At 42.3% G+C, this 14,792-nt stretch overlaps 1 protein-coding gene across 2 annotated transcripts; it reads right to left on the minus strand.

The window, feature by feature from the left end:
- Window positions 1-1,371: 1,371 nt before the first annotated feature.
- On the minus strand, window positions 1,372-14,418 carry paip2b (poly(A) binding protein interacting protein 2B). Of its 2 annotated transcripts, XM_066718322.1 has the most exons (5): window positions 14,231-14,418; window positions 12,775-12,919; window positions 3,780-3,937; window positions 2,401-2,574; window positions 1,372-2,048 (listed from the first exon to the last, which is right to left on the minus strand). In XM_066718322.1, exons 2-5 carry the CDS (start codon window positions 12,788-12,790, stop codon window positions 1,992-1,994), a joined length of 405 nt encoding a protein of 134 aa, XP_066574419.1. In that variant the 5' UTR covers window positions 12,791-12,919; window positions 14,231-14,418; the 3' UTR covers window positions 1,372-1,991. The 2 variants fall into 2 exon arrangements, with proteins under 2 accessions (XP_066574419.1, XP_066574420.1); XM_066718323.1 differs by lacking the exon at window positions 12,775-12,919 and having other exon boundaries at window positions 14,231-14,417.
- Window positions 14,419-14,792: the final 374 nt, after the last annotated feature.

The following is a 14,792-nucleotide window of genomic DNA, read 5'->3' on the forward strand; positions in this document are numbered from 1 at the left end:
AAAAAATATCTACTTTATTTGAATCATTTAGCCCTTTGTACATTTATATTATTTTCATCAAATATGAACATTGTGTATAAAGTGATGTGAATTATTGTTGACTAATCTCCCAGTGAGAGCACATTTACTGTACATTTGTTTGTAGACGGAAACTGAAACTACACATTCACGACTGCAAGTTAAAACTGAAATATGTTGGGGAAGCACAAATGAAAGATTCATTTTTCTTGAAGGAGTCAGTATAGCAACCAGGAAAAAAGCGGGATGCCTCTCATGACCTCGATAGCCATCCATCAAAGGCACACACTACTGCAAACCGATTACAGGAAAAGTCAAAGGAGCAAACTGGAGAAATTATGCGATACATGTAACGCATCGAGATTATTACCACTCTTGATGATTTTTCAACTGCGCAAAAACCAACAGGCTCTTTTCTGCCTACTTCATCTCATTACCAGAGCTTCAGAAGAAAGGTGTTGATATCAGCATTGGCTTAATCACATTCTCCATACAGCACTAGGAAAATAATGCAGTTTAATCGCAGATTAGCATAGGAAACTTCGTTTTGAAAATAGGCATTTATTTACATTTAATATAAATGTCATTCTAGTGGCCGCAAAACCTGATTTTCTAAATTTGTAAACTTAGTCCTTTCAGCGATAGTACAGTACTACACTAATACGATAAGTCAATTTTAATTAACTGCCTTCACTACCACTCACCTGAAATAACCATCTGTCAAAACTTTGTATTTATTTCCCTGCCTTTTCAGATGAAGTGGCCTGCCATAAAGATTCAGTGTGATTTGAAAACCAGGGAGCTCATTTCAGACACTTTATGAACTGTAGCCAAGGCAAGCGTCCACAGTGTTGATTGCATTACCATTCATGATAATGTGGATTCCTGAGCAGTCAATAAAAAGATCAGTGGCTTCTGCACTTCCCCTGCCAACCCAATGATGGCATTGTCTACCAGCAGTTTGTTTTACAAGCACTTTAAATATATTCTCCCCAACTCGGTAAAGGAAGAAATAAAACAAGGCCTCTCCAAGGTCTTTGGTCTTTCTACAATTGGGAAGGGGGAGAGAGATGGAGATCTTAAGAGTTATTTGACATTTCACCAGGACACTACAGTACTGTGGGCACTGTCCACTCCTGTCAAGAGATTGTTCGAACTTGCTTTTTGAAGGTGAAATTAAAACACATGGACCATTTCTAAATGCTTCAATTTAGGACTGAAACGGACACAATCTCATCGGGTGAGAAAATAACTAGTCGGTTGTGGATGAAATCACAAAACACCAGGTTGGCACACATAACAGGAGTACAGCACAGAAGAGAAAAAGAAAATGAGAACAAGTGGAGGCAGAGCACAAGAGCAGGTCCAAATGGGTACCTTTCATTTTTATTGATCTGTTTAACGGAATTCCCACTTTATCTTAGGATTTAGAATTAAATCAAAAAAGATTTCATGTAAATCCTCACGTGTCCCGTTTGTTTTTCATGTGACCAGGTCAAGCATCTCCGTCGCGTCCATCAACACCCCCTTCCCTACCCCCACCCCCAAAGACACCAACCAAAAAAAAAAAAAAAAAAAAAACCCAACAAACCTCTCCTCCCAAAAAAACATCCTTACTGACCACTGACTACCAACTCCCATCCTGCCTCTCGGACAACTCGTGATCAGTCCATGAAGTTTAAAAAAAAAAAAAAAAAAAAAAAAAAATAGAAAAGAAAAAAAAGGAAAGAACATAACACTTATTGATGTACACTGTGTAATTCTTTATATATAACTACAGTATTGTAATACTGTCCCCCCCCTCCCCCCGCAAAAAGAAAACACAAAAACAGAAATAAAAAGCTTATATAATAAATTTTCCTCGTTTCCCAGTCCCGAGTTTGTGCAGCGTGTGCCCGATGGTACACCGGACACCAGAGTCTTTATTATTTTCATTATTTTATTTTTCTCCTCTGGGGGGGCCTCTTCGGGTCCTAGTATTTCACACCGGGCACAAACTCCTTCGCTTCAGGATTTAAGCTGCTCTTACGCTGCAAAACCAAAAGGGAGAGAAAAACATGGGATAAGTAAAGAGATGTTAAATTTTGAGGAAAGCCTCTCCCTCTTGAGCTTTGCAGCATCAGAGTCCAGACCGGCACAGGAGTAATTCTGTATAGGGGGCTGCGACGGGCGCAGGGCTGAACAGCGAACTGAATTCACACAGTCGTCACAATCTGAACAAACTCCCCAGCGATGTGGCTGAAACTGACAATTTGGGAACATTTAAAAATAGTCTGGATAGGATCCTTGGATCACTTAGATATTAATGGACACCAAACGAGCACGATGAGTCGAATGGCCTCCTCTCGTTTGTACACTTATTTTCTCCTTATGAATACCCACCACGATGTCCTCGGTCGCGCTGTCGTTGACGGACAGCCCATTGAGCTGCTGCTGGAGCTGCCCCACTCCCGAGGGGAGATCTCTCGCTGGAATGAACCAATCCTGATCCTCCTCATCAAGCATCTCCTGGAAGCAGCGCTCCAGGAATTCCTGCTCCAAAAGCTCCTCCTCTACCTGTGACACAGAGAGCAAGCACTGAAGAGAACCTGCTCCAGAAGGTGGTGGTTGTTCTTTGTAAAGCTTGTTTAAACAGTTGGCTCTCTAGACCTCCAGTGAAAATAGGTCTGTCTATACCTTGTGCTTCAAACACAAACACCCACTTATCAAGACCTGGAAAGCCACTGAACAAATCGATGATGGACATAGAAGACCTGCAGCTGTGATAGAAACTAAAAAATCTGTGGTGTGAGACACTGGATTAGGTGTCCGTCAGGCTGACAACAGCTGCAGCATCAATACATTCCCATAACAATGGTCTTTGAGTGAACCTCTCTGAATAAACCATGTAGCTGCAGTAACTCTTGCGGCAGAGTCTTTTACTCGCAGGAGCACAAGATGCGTTTCAGTGACATTCTTTAGGGACATTACATGTCGGCTGTCTATACAGTTACCAGAATTTCCTAATAGTCTAATAAATTCTCCGACGATTCTCTCGTTGCCATTTTCTAAAAGATTGAAAAAATGTATGTGGGGCTTATATGGGTAAGTTTCGGTCAGTCCCTGAATTAGTGCTGGGAGAATAAAGTGTTCCTCCTCTTAGCCTATTAAACAGGAAAATACATGTGGTCATTTTTTCCCTGTTCATTTCATTTGTCTTTGTAGGCAATTTTAAGTATTTAATATTGTTAGGATAGGACGGCACTTTTTTGGGCACTGGGGAGAGGTTTTGTTTCATTGTAATTCAGCAATTCCACACTGGCACAGGTAAGGCATTGCATCATTGAGTATTTAATGTAGAGGACATTACACCTTTGTCTTGCCTTTTGAGAACTCCAGACAGAACTATTAGGTCACAATGGGTTCTAAGCTGCAGTGGGTAATTAAAACTCTTTCAATGCTTGATGCTTGAAGCCAGAAGGGACCCTGATTAGAGGAAAAACAGATGCCCCTCACTAGGGTCAAAGCTATGATTTATGATCGAGATCTGTTGCCATCAAGCAAAGGAATCTGATGAGGATTGGTAACCTCACTCCTCGGGGATGAAATACAGAAGTTTGCATTACTGGTTTGGGCAAATAGGGGTAAAGGGTTTGCAACAGGTGGACAATTTGTATTGTAAAGAATTTAAAAACTGAAGATTTAAGTAAAACTCAAGAAACTTTTTTTGTAATTTTTTATATTGCCCAGGGCAGTTTGGGGCAGGCTGCGGCTTTTCCGACCTGTCGGTTGTATTCCTCCTCATTCTCCATCCACATATACTCTGCGAAGGGATTGGCATCACTCTCTCCATGCCCATTGGACACCGGCTCCTCCTTCCCCGGTGCATTTCCGCCCCCCGGCGTCTTCGCTACCTCTGGCCCGTTCATCTCCTCCGGCTCTGAGGGGACAGACAGAGGTGACAGTCACTCACACAGACATCGCAACAGTTATCGGGCATCTGCAGCACAGATCTGACACACACACACACACACACACACGGCCCCCCCTCCAATGACGTTGATGAGATACCATCTGGATAAAACAAAACAAGAATGCACCGCACCTGAATACACGGACTCTAGCACAATCAAAACTGTAATGGCAACTCAGTTGGGCTGGTAATATTGAAAATCAAATTTAAGCTTGACGGGAGACAATGCAAGCACAAAAGCATTTTTCTTTTAAAAAGAAAACTTCTGTACCTAAAGAAAAACACCATCATGAAACTCCCCCAGGCTTGTAAAACACTTAAGTTCCCCTTTTCGGTATGTGGCAGGCAAACAACTGACCCGCAGTGCACACGAGACAACTCTATGCACAGTACAGCTGCTCTTAAATAAGAACTGAAAGGCAGATGCAGTAGACGTTACTCTGTCAAAACAATCAAACCACAGCCACCCCCACCCCACAACACACGAGCATCACGTGAACACACAAGATCTATAGCCTATAGATCTCGTACAGGCATTTTAAAGTCAACTCTTGCCTTCACAGATGCACAGGATGTTGAATCTCTCTTGCCCTCCCTCTCCGAGAATTTACCAGCAAGTAGCTGGGCTTCCTGTGCGTCACGCAGGACCACACTGAAGACCTGCAAGCACACTTCAAAGCTGCCTCCCTGCTCAGATTTTCATCCACTGAATGCATGCTGCCAAGTGGATGATAGCCTGGTGGAAGCTACTATGCTAACATGCCAAAAAATGGTTCCCACACCTGACATGTCAATCCCAACAGGATTATCAAAATAAGCACTGCAAAACTGGGAAGTTAAAAACCTGAGCTAGAGAATGTCACCGGGCACTAACTTTGAATTTGATTTACAGCTTTACTATACACCTATGCAAAAATAGTAGCATTATATTAAAAGAAAAAAAAGTCATCAACAAATTAAGGTTGTATATAAATTGTCTAGGAGTTACAATACTCTAGTGCACTATAGATCCCAAAGGAAATTGAGATTATCTTTAGCAGCGCAGTGTTTAGATAAGAAAGGACATAAAAGGACAGCGAATTAGCTTGCTGTGCTTGTACGGTCCTCCTGGTGCAATCTCGTCTAGTTATGAGAGGCAGAACTGTGGAAGAGCTCTGGGCTGTCTCCTCTCCACAGGCAGGCAGTGACGGGCAGGTAGGCAGGGGCCCTCTCTCTGGCAGGACAGGATACACTCGCAGGACAGGATACCCTGCCCCTACACGGCTCCCCATTGGCCCCCCCACCACAGCCTCACACACGCCCTTCCCTGTGTACATAGGCACAGCGCCAGAGGCCTCCCCACTTTCTCTGCACTGACAGAAGATCCACTGCACTTGGGGAACACGAGCACTTGGCACACAGGACTGAGGCCCAGACTGTGACAATCAAAGACTAGCTATCAATGCGCTGGTAAAAAGTTCTATGGTACCAATAAGCCCACTTGCTCTTATTTTGAAATACAAAAAAAGACAGGAAATATTAGAAGGATGATCTGTATCACAAACACACACAGTTACTGTCATGTTACTTTATATTTGGAGTCAATCACATTTTTCATTCTGGAGTTATGTATGACTGTAATGCCAAAACTTTGCTTTATGAGGGCCCCTCCCAAGAAGCCATTTTTCCTGAATTTGGTGATCAAACTTGGTGAGTATTGATAAGAATTGTAAAATTAAGAGATTAATAAATCAAATAACTTTATATGATGAATTATTTAAAAGCACTTTTAATTTTGCGTTTGAAAAAATAGATTTTGCGAGTTTCCGGAGCGAGCGTGGGACACTGTGGTCACACAGATAGATGCAGTAGAACAACAAAAATGGAGAAACTGTTGATGACCATAGTAAATCAAAATATTATAGATGCTGCTTAAGATAAAACAATATTTCATGTTCTATCTATTATAATCTACAAATTTTAGTTTTTGTACTACCTTATTTTCATTATGGGGACAAAATGGGTAGGCAGAGAAAATTATAGGGACTGCAATAACATGATGGACGCTTGCTGTGAATTGTGTGTGGATCACGGATGGACAGAAGAATAATTTAGTATTCTTACAGTAGAGTATTTTGAGAAGCTGTTTTTGCCAAAGATCTGACATGGGACTGCCAAGAGTTTACATTTTTGACGGTCATGCCACAGATATTTCCCTGGCAACCAAGGCCAGAGAAAATGGGGTTGGGTTGCGTTTCTGCGGCTCCCATTTCACCCACATCCTCCAGCCCCCCGGACAAGACTTAGTGAAGTCAAAAGTAGGGATGCTCCGATATGATAAGATCGGCCGATACGGATACTATTATTTTCCTATTATTTATTGACCTACAGAACGAGAGCAGGTCGGGGGGGAACTCCATTGTAGTTCACATGCCTCATTCATATTTTGTTAAAGGTACAAGAGTTTAACTAATCAGATGCTTAGAGGCAGTAAAAGCAAAATGTGAAAGGAGGAATTCACTTCAAAACTAGATGCGCTTTCTATGGCTCTCAAGCCAGAGAACAAATTGGTGGCTTTGAGAGCACTGGAATATTCCCTGTGAGCCAGAGCCGGGTGGACAGACAAGTGTCCACAAATCATGCTCCTTTTTCTGAAGCACCTGTGTAGACTTCCACAGCCCCGTTCCCAACCCCAACAACCAGCACACCAAGCAAACTGCCTCTACAAGTGCAACAATTCCATGTGATGGAAATTAATCTCAGATAACATAAAAATACAATTTTAATTGGTTAGGTTGGTTATTTGAGGTCTGAACTCAATAATCTAGAAGTGCTTAATCAATACAATTTGAAGAATTTCCTGTTAAAACCCTTGTGGGCTTATTGGGGACACGTGGGCTTAAAGGATATACATGTACCCTTATAAGCCCACTCTGGACTTTTCACTTTTGCAATTAAATAAGTTACACAAAACATTAATCTCAGCTAAACACTTGTGGTATATTTTTGATTTAATACCCACTTTATTGAGAAGAAATTCACAATAAGAGAACATTTAAAACTTAGATTTTGGTGGGCTTCATTGGGTCACTAATTATCTTTTGGAAGAACCAAAAAACAGCAAAGTTAAATGTCAGTCGTGCATTAGCACACACATTGCAAACCCACGTGTGGCATATGACTCATAGCCATATCTACAGAGTGTTTATTAATGCTGACACAAAGCAACACTTAAAAGCTATTCTTGGGCACGTGCGCAACAGGGCAATGTTTTCTACAACACACTTCTGTGAAGTTGCATTTCACATGTTGTATTCTATACCCAAAGAACAAAACACACGTTCTGCATCTTTGCTTACATTTACATTTTGTGGTTTTAAACCAACAACGTGTTCCTCAGCTTTGAGGCAAGTTATTCCAACACTGTGGCACCTGCCAGCAAAAATCAATAAATCCCTACTCAGATCTGCTCCCCTCCTGCTCCAGCAGCTCCCCAGCAGGCTCACAGCCAAAGCGGCAGCATGTGTGAAATAGCATCAGCAGAAGGGATAAGACTGCAGTCCTCACCCTGGAGGGCAACCTAATGTAGTGGCTGCTGTCAATCAGCCAGCACCGGGGCATGGGGGTTTATATGCTGTGGAAAGTAGAGGGCATTGATACCACATCACCATAACAGACCACATACATAATGAATGCGGTTACACCAACTAATGCCAAGATCACAAAATGAGCGTGGGTGGTGGAGGGGTAATGCTAAACAAAACACTTGACGAGGGTTTTGGTAGGGCTGCGTTAGAAGGTTCATTTGGAATGCAAAACCTCAGAGGTTTTTCCAAACGTTCTAAGGTTTCTCTTGTTAACAAACTGACAATGTTAATCTAAATTAAAACATTTGATCTGTATAATGCCCATTACTTAAAAGTTGTTAGATGTAACAAAGTTCAAACCAGTCCTAAAAAGCCCCTCGATCCGCCATCTTTACAGCAAAGTGTTGTGGAATATAAATGGAAACTTAAAAGGGTCTCTAAAACTGCCATTTATGATTTTGTTTTGCCAAAAACACAGAAGCCTCTAAAAAAGCTGAATGTAAGCGGTGCACGAGAAAATTGGTAAAACAGAGTGACAACCAATCTTGACCAGTGTAAGTTTAAAATATGCATTAAGTTTATAATGTGCTTGTAAAAAATAAAAACAATTACGGTTCAAGATGGTTAACTTACCCTACACATCTGAAATCAATCCAAATGCTCATGGTAATTTACTGGACTTATTGTATGGCTGGGCTATACAAATATTTAAAAAAGAAAATCACTGCCAACATAAGATGTCTACCTTTATAGGAAATAAGCCAGGCTAGGGGTAGAGAGGGTTGGCAGTTTTTTTATTTTTCAATACACAGGCACACAAAGGTGCCCTTCACTGCAGAAGCAGGCCGGTGTCTGACCCATGTTGTAGTTTAAAAGCACTGCAGGGTGATTGAACTGCACTGAAAAATTCATCTCAATACAAACTGCAAACACTGGCTAATGTTACAGCACTGAGCTACAGAGATGAGCACTGACAAGGTCTGCATCGACCTGGCTTTCCCAGGTAGGACGGTTTACAATGATGAGGAAAAGGTGCCAGGTGTTTGGGCATTCATGCGATTAGCTAAATCCATTCTGATCCCGTGGCATCCTTCACGAGGAGAGTACTGTAACCATCTTGTCAGGCTCAGGAAGCCAGGGCACAAATGCCAGGGTAACACAAACCAGGATCAACAGCACAACACTGCAAGGACAGAAATTGTAGTGTACTGGGTGTGAACATCACAACACAATAACTGGTAGCACACTATAGTGTTATGCAACTTGAGTTTTAGTGCAGTTTTAAGCCTTTAACATGTTAAAAAATATTTCTGGGAAATAACCTGTATTAATACAGTCACAAACAAGATGTGGCAAAAAAGAAAACTTCAAATAGAATAGCTTGAGATGGCTTCAACTTACAAACAGGAAAGTCACATTGAAAAATTAATACAAAAGGAAATAACACGACCACAATCACCCTTTTAATCAAAAGGCTTAACTTCACAGAATGTAACATAGCAAACATGAGACGGGAAAGCGGAGAAGATTATATAAAAGGAGTGGGAGACTTATAAGGGATGTAGGAAAAAAGAAAGGTTACCCAACTTTAACTGCACAAATGTACACCAAATACCTGCAGATCTCAAATGGTCTAGCTCCACAAAACACTACACATTCATGCCCCACTTCCAAACTCGACACATTCCAGCTGCTGTAAAGAGCTGTGGTCCATCACACCTGGACACGTAGGAGTGCCACATCTTTTTGTTCTTAGAAAGTACAGATTACAGTCTATTTCGGCAACATACGATCATTGCCAGCTATAATTTCAAGTCCGTAATATGGCTGGGGAAAGTTCTGTTTATCTGAAACCACAGATGCTTTTATCACACCAGACATTGAGGGTAGTCATTACGTGTGTATTACTTAGGCTTAGTTTCTTTTCTGTATAATTTTTAAGTCTTATGTAAGAATTGTTACAGAAACCCACACTTAAACGTACCTACTGACATGTCCTCCGATTCAAACACTCAAATTCGCTATAAATGCAAACGAAGGAATCTTGGGGCCGAGACACAAGCTGATACAAGCTGGATAAAATGAGAAATCCTTAAATTTGGGCCTCCCATTGCGTGGCCATTTGATGAGTTGCATGCTTTTGAAGGAGAGCAGTCCCATACAAGATGTGCCCCAAACTCACAGCACTGTGCTACATAGTACAAAACTCTGGCAAGGGTACAAGAAAGGGCGACCCATGTTGTCTTGATACAGAATTAATTCCTTCCCTCTTTCTTGGATACGGCAATTGAGGGATGCCATACTGTAGCTGTCAAGGTGTTATTGATGGGCCCTCTGCCTGTGAGCTTCAACCTACTCACTCCTTTTAACAGTGTTGATGGAGAAATTTGAAGTTTGGAGAAAATGATCACTACCTTGCTTTCTATCGACTGATGGCAGAGTTACACTACAGAGCCAGAGTTGGCAGGCAATTTACAGAACATGCAGTATGCAAAATACTAGCATTGAGAAATTACATTTGTGATATTACATGTGGCGATTACATTCATATGCAATTTCCATTATTGAATTTTAATGTTTTAATTCACGCGATGCTACTCCACTATATGAGCATTTCCACCCCCTAAATGTAGCTACAATGCATCATATATTGTAAACCTGGAAGATGCAATCCAGCATAACTGCACAGGAAGCTGTCAATGTAGGTTTTAGGATCTCTCCCAGACAGCAGACAATACAATCCTGCCCCAAAAAGACCAATAAACCAACTAGTTATCCCCGACATCCTAAATCAATTGAAACCCTTTATCCAGTCAATTCCTGCCTGGCAAGTCGAACGAGAGAGGACAAGATAGGAGAGCTGGTGAGAAAAGGTTCAAATCAAATGCAGGTTGATGGACCATATTTACAATTAGAAATGCTACTGAAAATCAGTTACTTAGGCTTTTGATCAAATCCTTATACAAGAGTCTCTGAAACCATATAAAAATTGCTGGTTTCAATTCACAGTACTGATGTCTCACTTAGAATGTCAAAGTATGATTTTCTGCATTATTCATACTAGTTTTTGTGTAACTGATTGTGTAACTCGGCATACTACATGTTGCATGACTCAATATAAAGCATTCTGACATGAAGATACTTATGAAACAAACTCATGTATTATGAACTGAATTGTTTCTATCTATATAGGTTTGTGCAAATACTGAGTTAAATATTTGCATTTGTAGTACATTTTTTCATTCAAAGGGTTATGACGTTATATTATACAGTGTGGTTGTTAAATCAAATACTATTCGGTCTTAATCACTACATCAGAAAGGTTGATGGCAGAAGTTTAAACTAAAACCAGGATACCACGGAAATACAATCAATGCAATCAAGTTTTCAAAAAGAAAGCGAGATTTAAAAGTTCCTAAAAAGTAAATAAACTACACTTATAAATGGCACCACCTGTATTTTTCACTCACTGGTAAACAGACACCTCTTTCCAGTCAACGCTTCAGCCCCCTATGAAATATGTAATATACCTGAAGTGCCCAGAAACAGGTTTTCACAACCATTTAAATATACTAAACTGGACGTACATTGAGGAAAACTGCTTTCGCACAGTGACTGACATTTTCAATAACTTTCCAAGTCACCTCACTAATTCTGATACTTCGTGCACCTTCAAGAACCAGTTAAGTGGCGTACTTATAAATCAGACTGTCAAGTATGAAACTAGAAGAGATTGAAGAGGTGCATTATAACTATAGAAGAACAATGATATCTGGAGTGACAATGGATATTTGCCAGATTTTTCTTTGTTCGGTTTCAACTCAACAGATATGCATGCTTGTCTTCAGCCGATTTCAATTTTATTCGAATTCTCACCTGAGATTTCCTGTGAAGCACCAACATAATCATGGGTTTATTGAAACCCTCATCTATAAGTGATCACTGTAAAGACACTAACCTGTAGCTTTCATTCACATGAATCTATCAGAAAATCAAATCAGTTTACAGTAGGAGCATGTACATGTTTCATGTATCCTTGAAGAACTTTATACATTAAGAAAGGGCACATAATGCACAAATTGAAAAGAAGATGCAGACAAGTATTAGTCACCCAAGGTATTATATTCAGTTCTATATAGCAGTTATGATGTCATCCCAGGGAAGGAGATATTTCAAAAGAGGGGAAACGGGTCTGTGGATGTGGCTGCAGACGTTTAGAAAATTGTACTTCTTGAAACAGACTGAGCAGTAATGATATATTAGACAGCTAGAAAGTAAGAAAAGATAAATAATAAATCCCAACTGTAAACAAGTGGTGGAACTGGACATCCCCCAGTACCAGGTTTCAATTCCTTCAACCAGACCAACAACACACCCTGCAGGCCTGTGGTCTCCAAGGCCAGGGCTGCCCACTGCCATTTAAAGCACCCATGCAACACTGACACCAAGGCAAGCAAACAAGAAAGAAATGCACCGGGCTGTTACTCCTCTTACTGCCATGACTGCTCTCAAACAAACTTGACAACTTCAACCGCTGGCTCACTGTTTCCAAGTCACAGCCACATAGGTAATGTGCATTCAATACTGCCTTTTAAAGCAAGTCCTCCGACATAGCTTTCCATATATATATAAATCATAAACCAAGGCGCCTTAGGGTAAGCGCCAGTAGCTCTCCGCAAAATACACGACACGGGCATCGTGCAAGGTCAAAGCCAGGCGCTTTACCAGTAAACAAGGAAATAAACCCGTTAAAAACCCACCCACTCGCAACTAAATCATGCAAAGCAGAAATGTGCAGATTAGCCTCCAAACGCATCACAAAAAAACCAGCGTGGAGCAGCGAGCAGCTCTAATCCGGATATCCGGTCTGCCTGCTCGCTGCGGCCGAGTCACAAATAAAACACAAATAAAGCGCCGTAAGCGCCCAGCAGCAATGCATGGGGTGATTAAGACTATAATCTCAACTGGTGCTAAATGAAACCCAGGCTCAATCTACCTTACCCCAAGCAAAACTGAACAAGAAAAGAAAAGCACCCACAAGGGGGGAGGGGGCCTACGCGTAAGTGCACCGCTGTTTTCGGGGGAGCAGGAGTCTGCCAAAAACAATGCAAAACCAGTTAGACATATCAGTACAAGACTCAAGAGACAAAAATGTGCCGAGAGAAACCCCCCCCCCCCAAGTTTAAGACACATTTAGCGACGGGCAAACAATAGTAAAACATAGTAAGAGTGACGTACGTGTGTGTGTTTTCATATCTCCAGCCTCTGCGTCTCAATGCAAGATGGAAACCTCGCGTATACAGGCCAACTGTCCGGGCTGGGTTTATCTGTCGTTTTTTTTTTTTGTCTTCACTCCCCCTTTTCTGGTGACGAATGCTATCCCCTGGACGCCATTCATGGAGAGAAATTAGGATCATGATATTAATTAGCCAGGCTGATTATCACAGTTTTCCCCACCCCCACGTGTGTCGGGCGCGCTGTGGCCCGTGTGTCGGACAAAGATCGCAGCAGATGAAGGAGGAAAAATGCACATTTCTGCACAAACGTCGTGCTTTTTCTTCGGGTTCAACATTAGTGGATCATTGCTCGGGGGAGGGGGGAGCTGGGGAACTAAACGTGCACGATGTAACTTCTATTCAAAGCGGCCTTTTCCACGTTGTACACTTTAAAAGGTGGCCGGATAAAAATAAACTGTCACAAGCTGCGGGAGAAGAGATGCATTTCAGCGGTGGTTGCATATCCCCCTTGCAAAATGCATCCAAAAAAAAAAAAAGACACGTACTTGCTTTTGACCAAAACACTTCATAGTTTGAGCCAAGACGTGTTTTCAAACCTCCACTCGTATATCGACACAAACTAGGTTGTGCGTGTTTTAACCACCACAGCCCGCTTTTAAAGTCGGGACCAAGCGGACACTTTGTTTCTGCGCCGCTGCCATCACCGCACACGCTTACGGGGCAGCCGAGACGGGCCTGCTCGGACTGGCAACGCGGCGGCTGCACGTTGTGCGTGCATTTCTTAGATGTGTGGGGTTTTTTTTGTGATAGGGGTGAAGGAGGGAAATATTTCAATTGCACAGGCATTTGGTTTAACTCCAAACGCCACAGTTGGACGTGGTTGCAACCTTATAAAAACAAAGAGCAGGAGTGCATGCCTAACGTGACACTATTCGCATAACGAGGTCACGCTACTACAGATAATACGGTAATCGGGTCGTATTGACTCGTAATTTTTTTTTTTGCTTAATTTTCTTTAATCAGCAGCACACGGTTTTTGGTCGTGTTACAACTGCACATTCGCCCCCCAAACAAGACAACGTGTAACGTGGGGATTCGTTGGATTTGCCAGCTAAATGCATTACAGCAAAGCAGTCATGTGGCCTTCGCCGAGCTAAAACAAACACCCCTCTCCCACATGCGTGGCTCCCAGCTAGCAGACACTCACAGCTCCTCATCCAAAGTGCTCAAATCCACAGACAAAACACATCTGAACGCAAAGGTGAAAAGCAGAAGCAGCCAGCCGAGCTTTAAACCCCCTTTCTATAACTGTTACACTGTTCAGCTCCCCTCCCGCAAGCTGTGGCAGGTATGCTCCGCTGTGTGTAACGCTGCCCGACCCCATGCCTCCATGCTTTTCTAACCCCTTCGCGATGGCAAGCTGCTCGCCTCGACACACAAACGCATTTCAAACTCACCCAGTTCCAATTAAAAAAACAGGACGCTATCCACCAACAAAAAAAAACCCGAATCCGTTGTGTAAACAGCAGCAGCTGCTGCAAACAGCCCACTCCTGTCCGCCTGCGAGTACAAAAAAATAAATAATAAAAAGCAGCCACTGCCACTGCAACAACTAACACTCCAGAACCCGAACCTCCATCCTGCCCGTCTGGCGCGCTGATTGGCCGCCGGCCCCGTCCATCAAGAGAGCGCCGCAATGACAGGTGAGATCAGGACGGGAACGCCCCGCCCACCGAGGACGCCGGCGATTGATTGGTCTGTCGACGTGTCAGTTATGTTGGGCTTTGACGTCACTGGGCTTTACGCCGAAGCCTGGGCTCTGTGGCTGGTGCCCGTGCTTTTGTTCAATGGCTTGCATTTGCGTTTGTTCACAGAATACATTTAATTGGGTCCCTTTCACTCTTGTTTAAGACGTGGGGGAACAAAAAGCGTCTCCCGGACGCGTAAGGGGACTGTGACGAATGTAGTAAATCCAACATTCAGAGCGATGCTTGCAAATACATTTACTTTTTTTTTTTC

The sequence above is a fragment of the Amia ocellicauda genome, chromosome 12, assembly GCF_036373705.1.
Source record: "Amia ocellicauda isolate fAmiCal2 chromosome 12, fAmiCal2.hap1, whole genome shotgun sequence".
Taxonomy (NCBI): Eukaryota; Metazoa; Chordata; class Actinopteri; order Amiiformes; family Amiidae; genus Amia; species Amia ocellicauda.

What these genes read in the sequence shown, in the direction of transcription:
- paip2b (XM_066718322.1), bottom strand. An exon ending in AGGAGGAATACAACCGACAG is followed by an intron (nt 2,575 to 3,779) that starts GTCGGAAAAGCC and finishes TCTGTGTCACAG; the next exon opens with GTAGAGGAGGAGCTTTTGGA. An exon ending in GCGCGACCGAGGACATCGTG is followed by an intron (nt 2,049 to 2,400) that starts GTGGGTATTCAT and finishes TTGGTTTTGCAG; the next exon opens with CGTAAGAGCAGCTTAAATCC.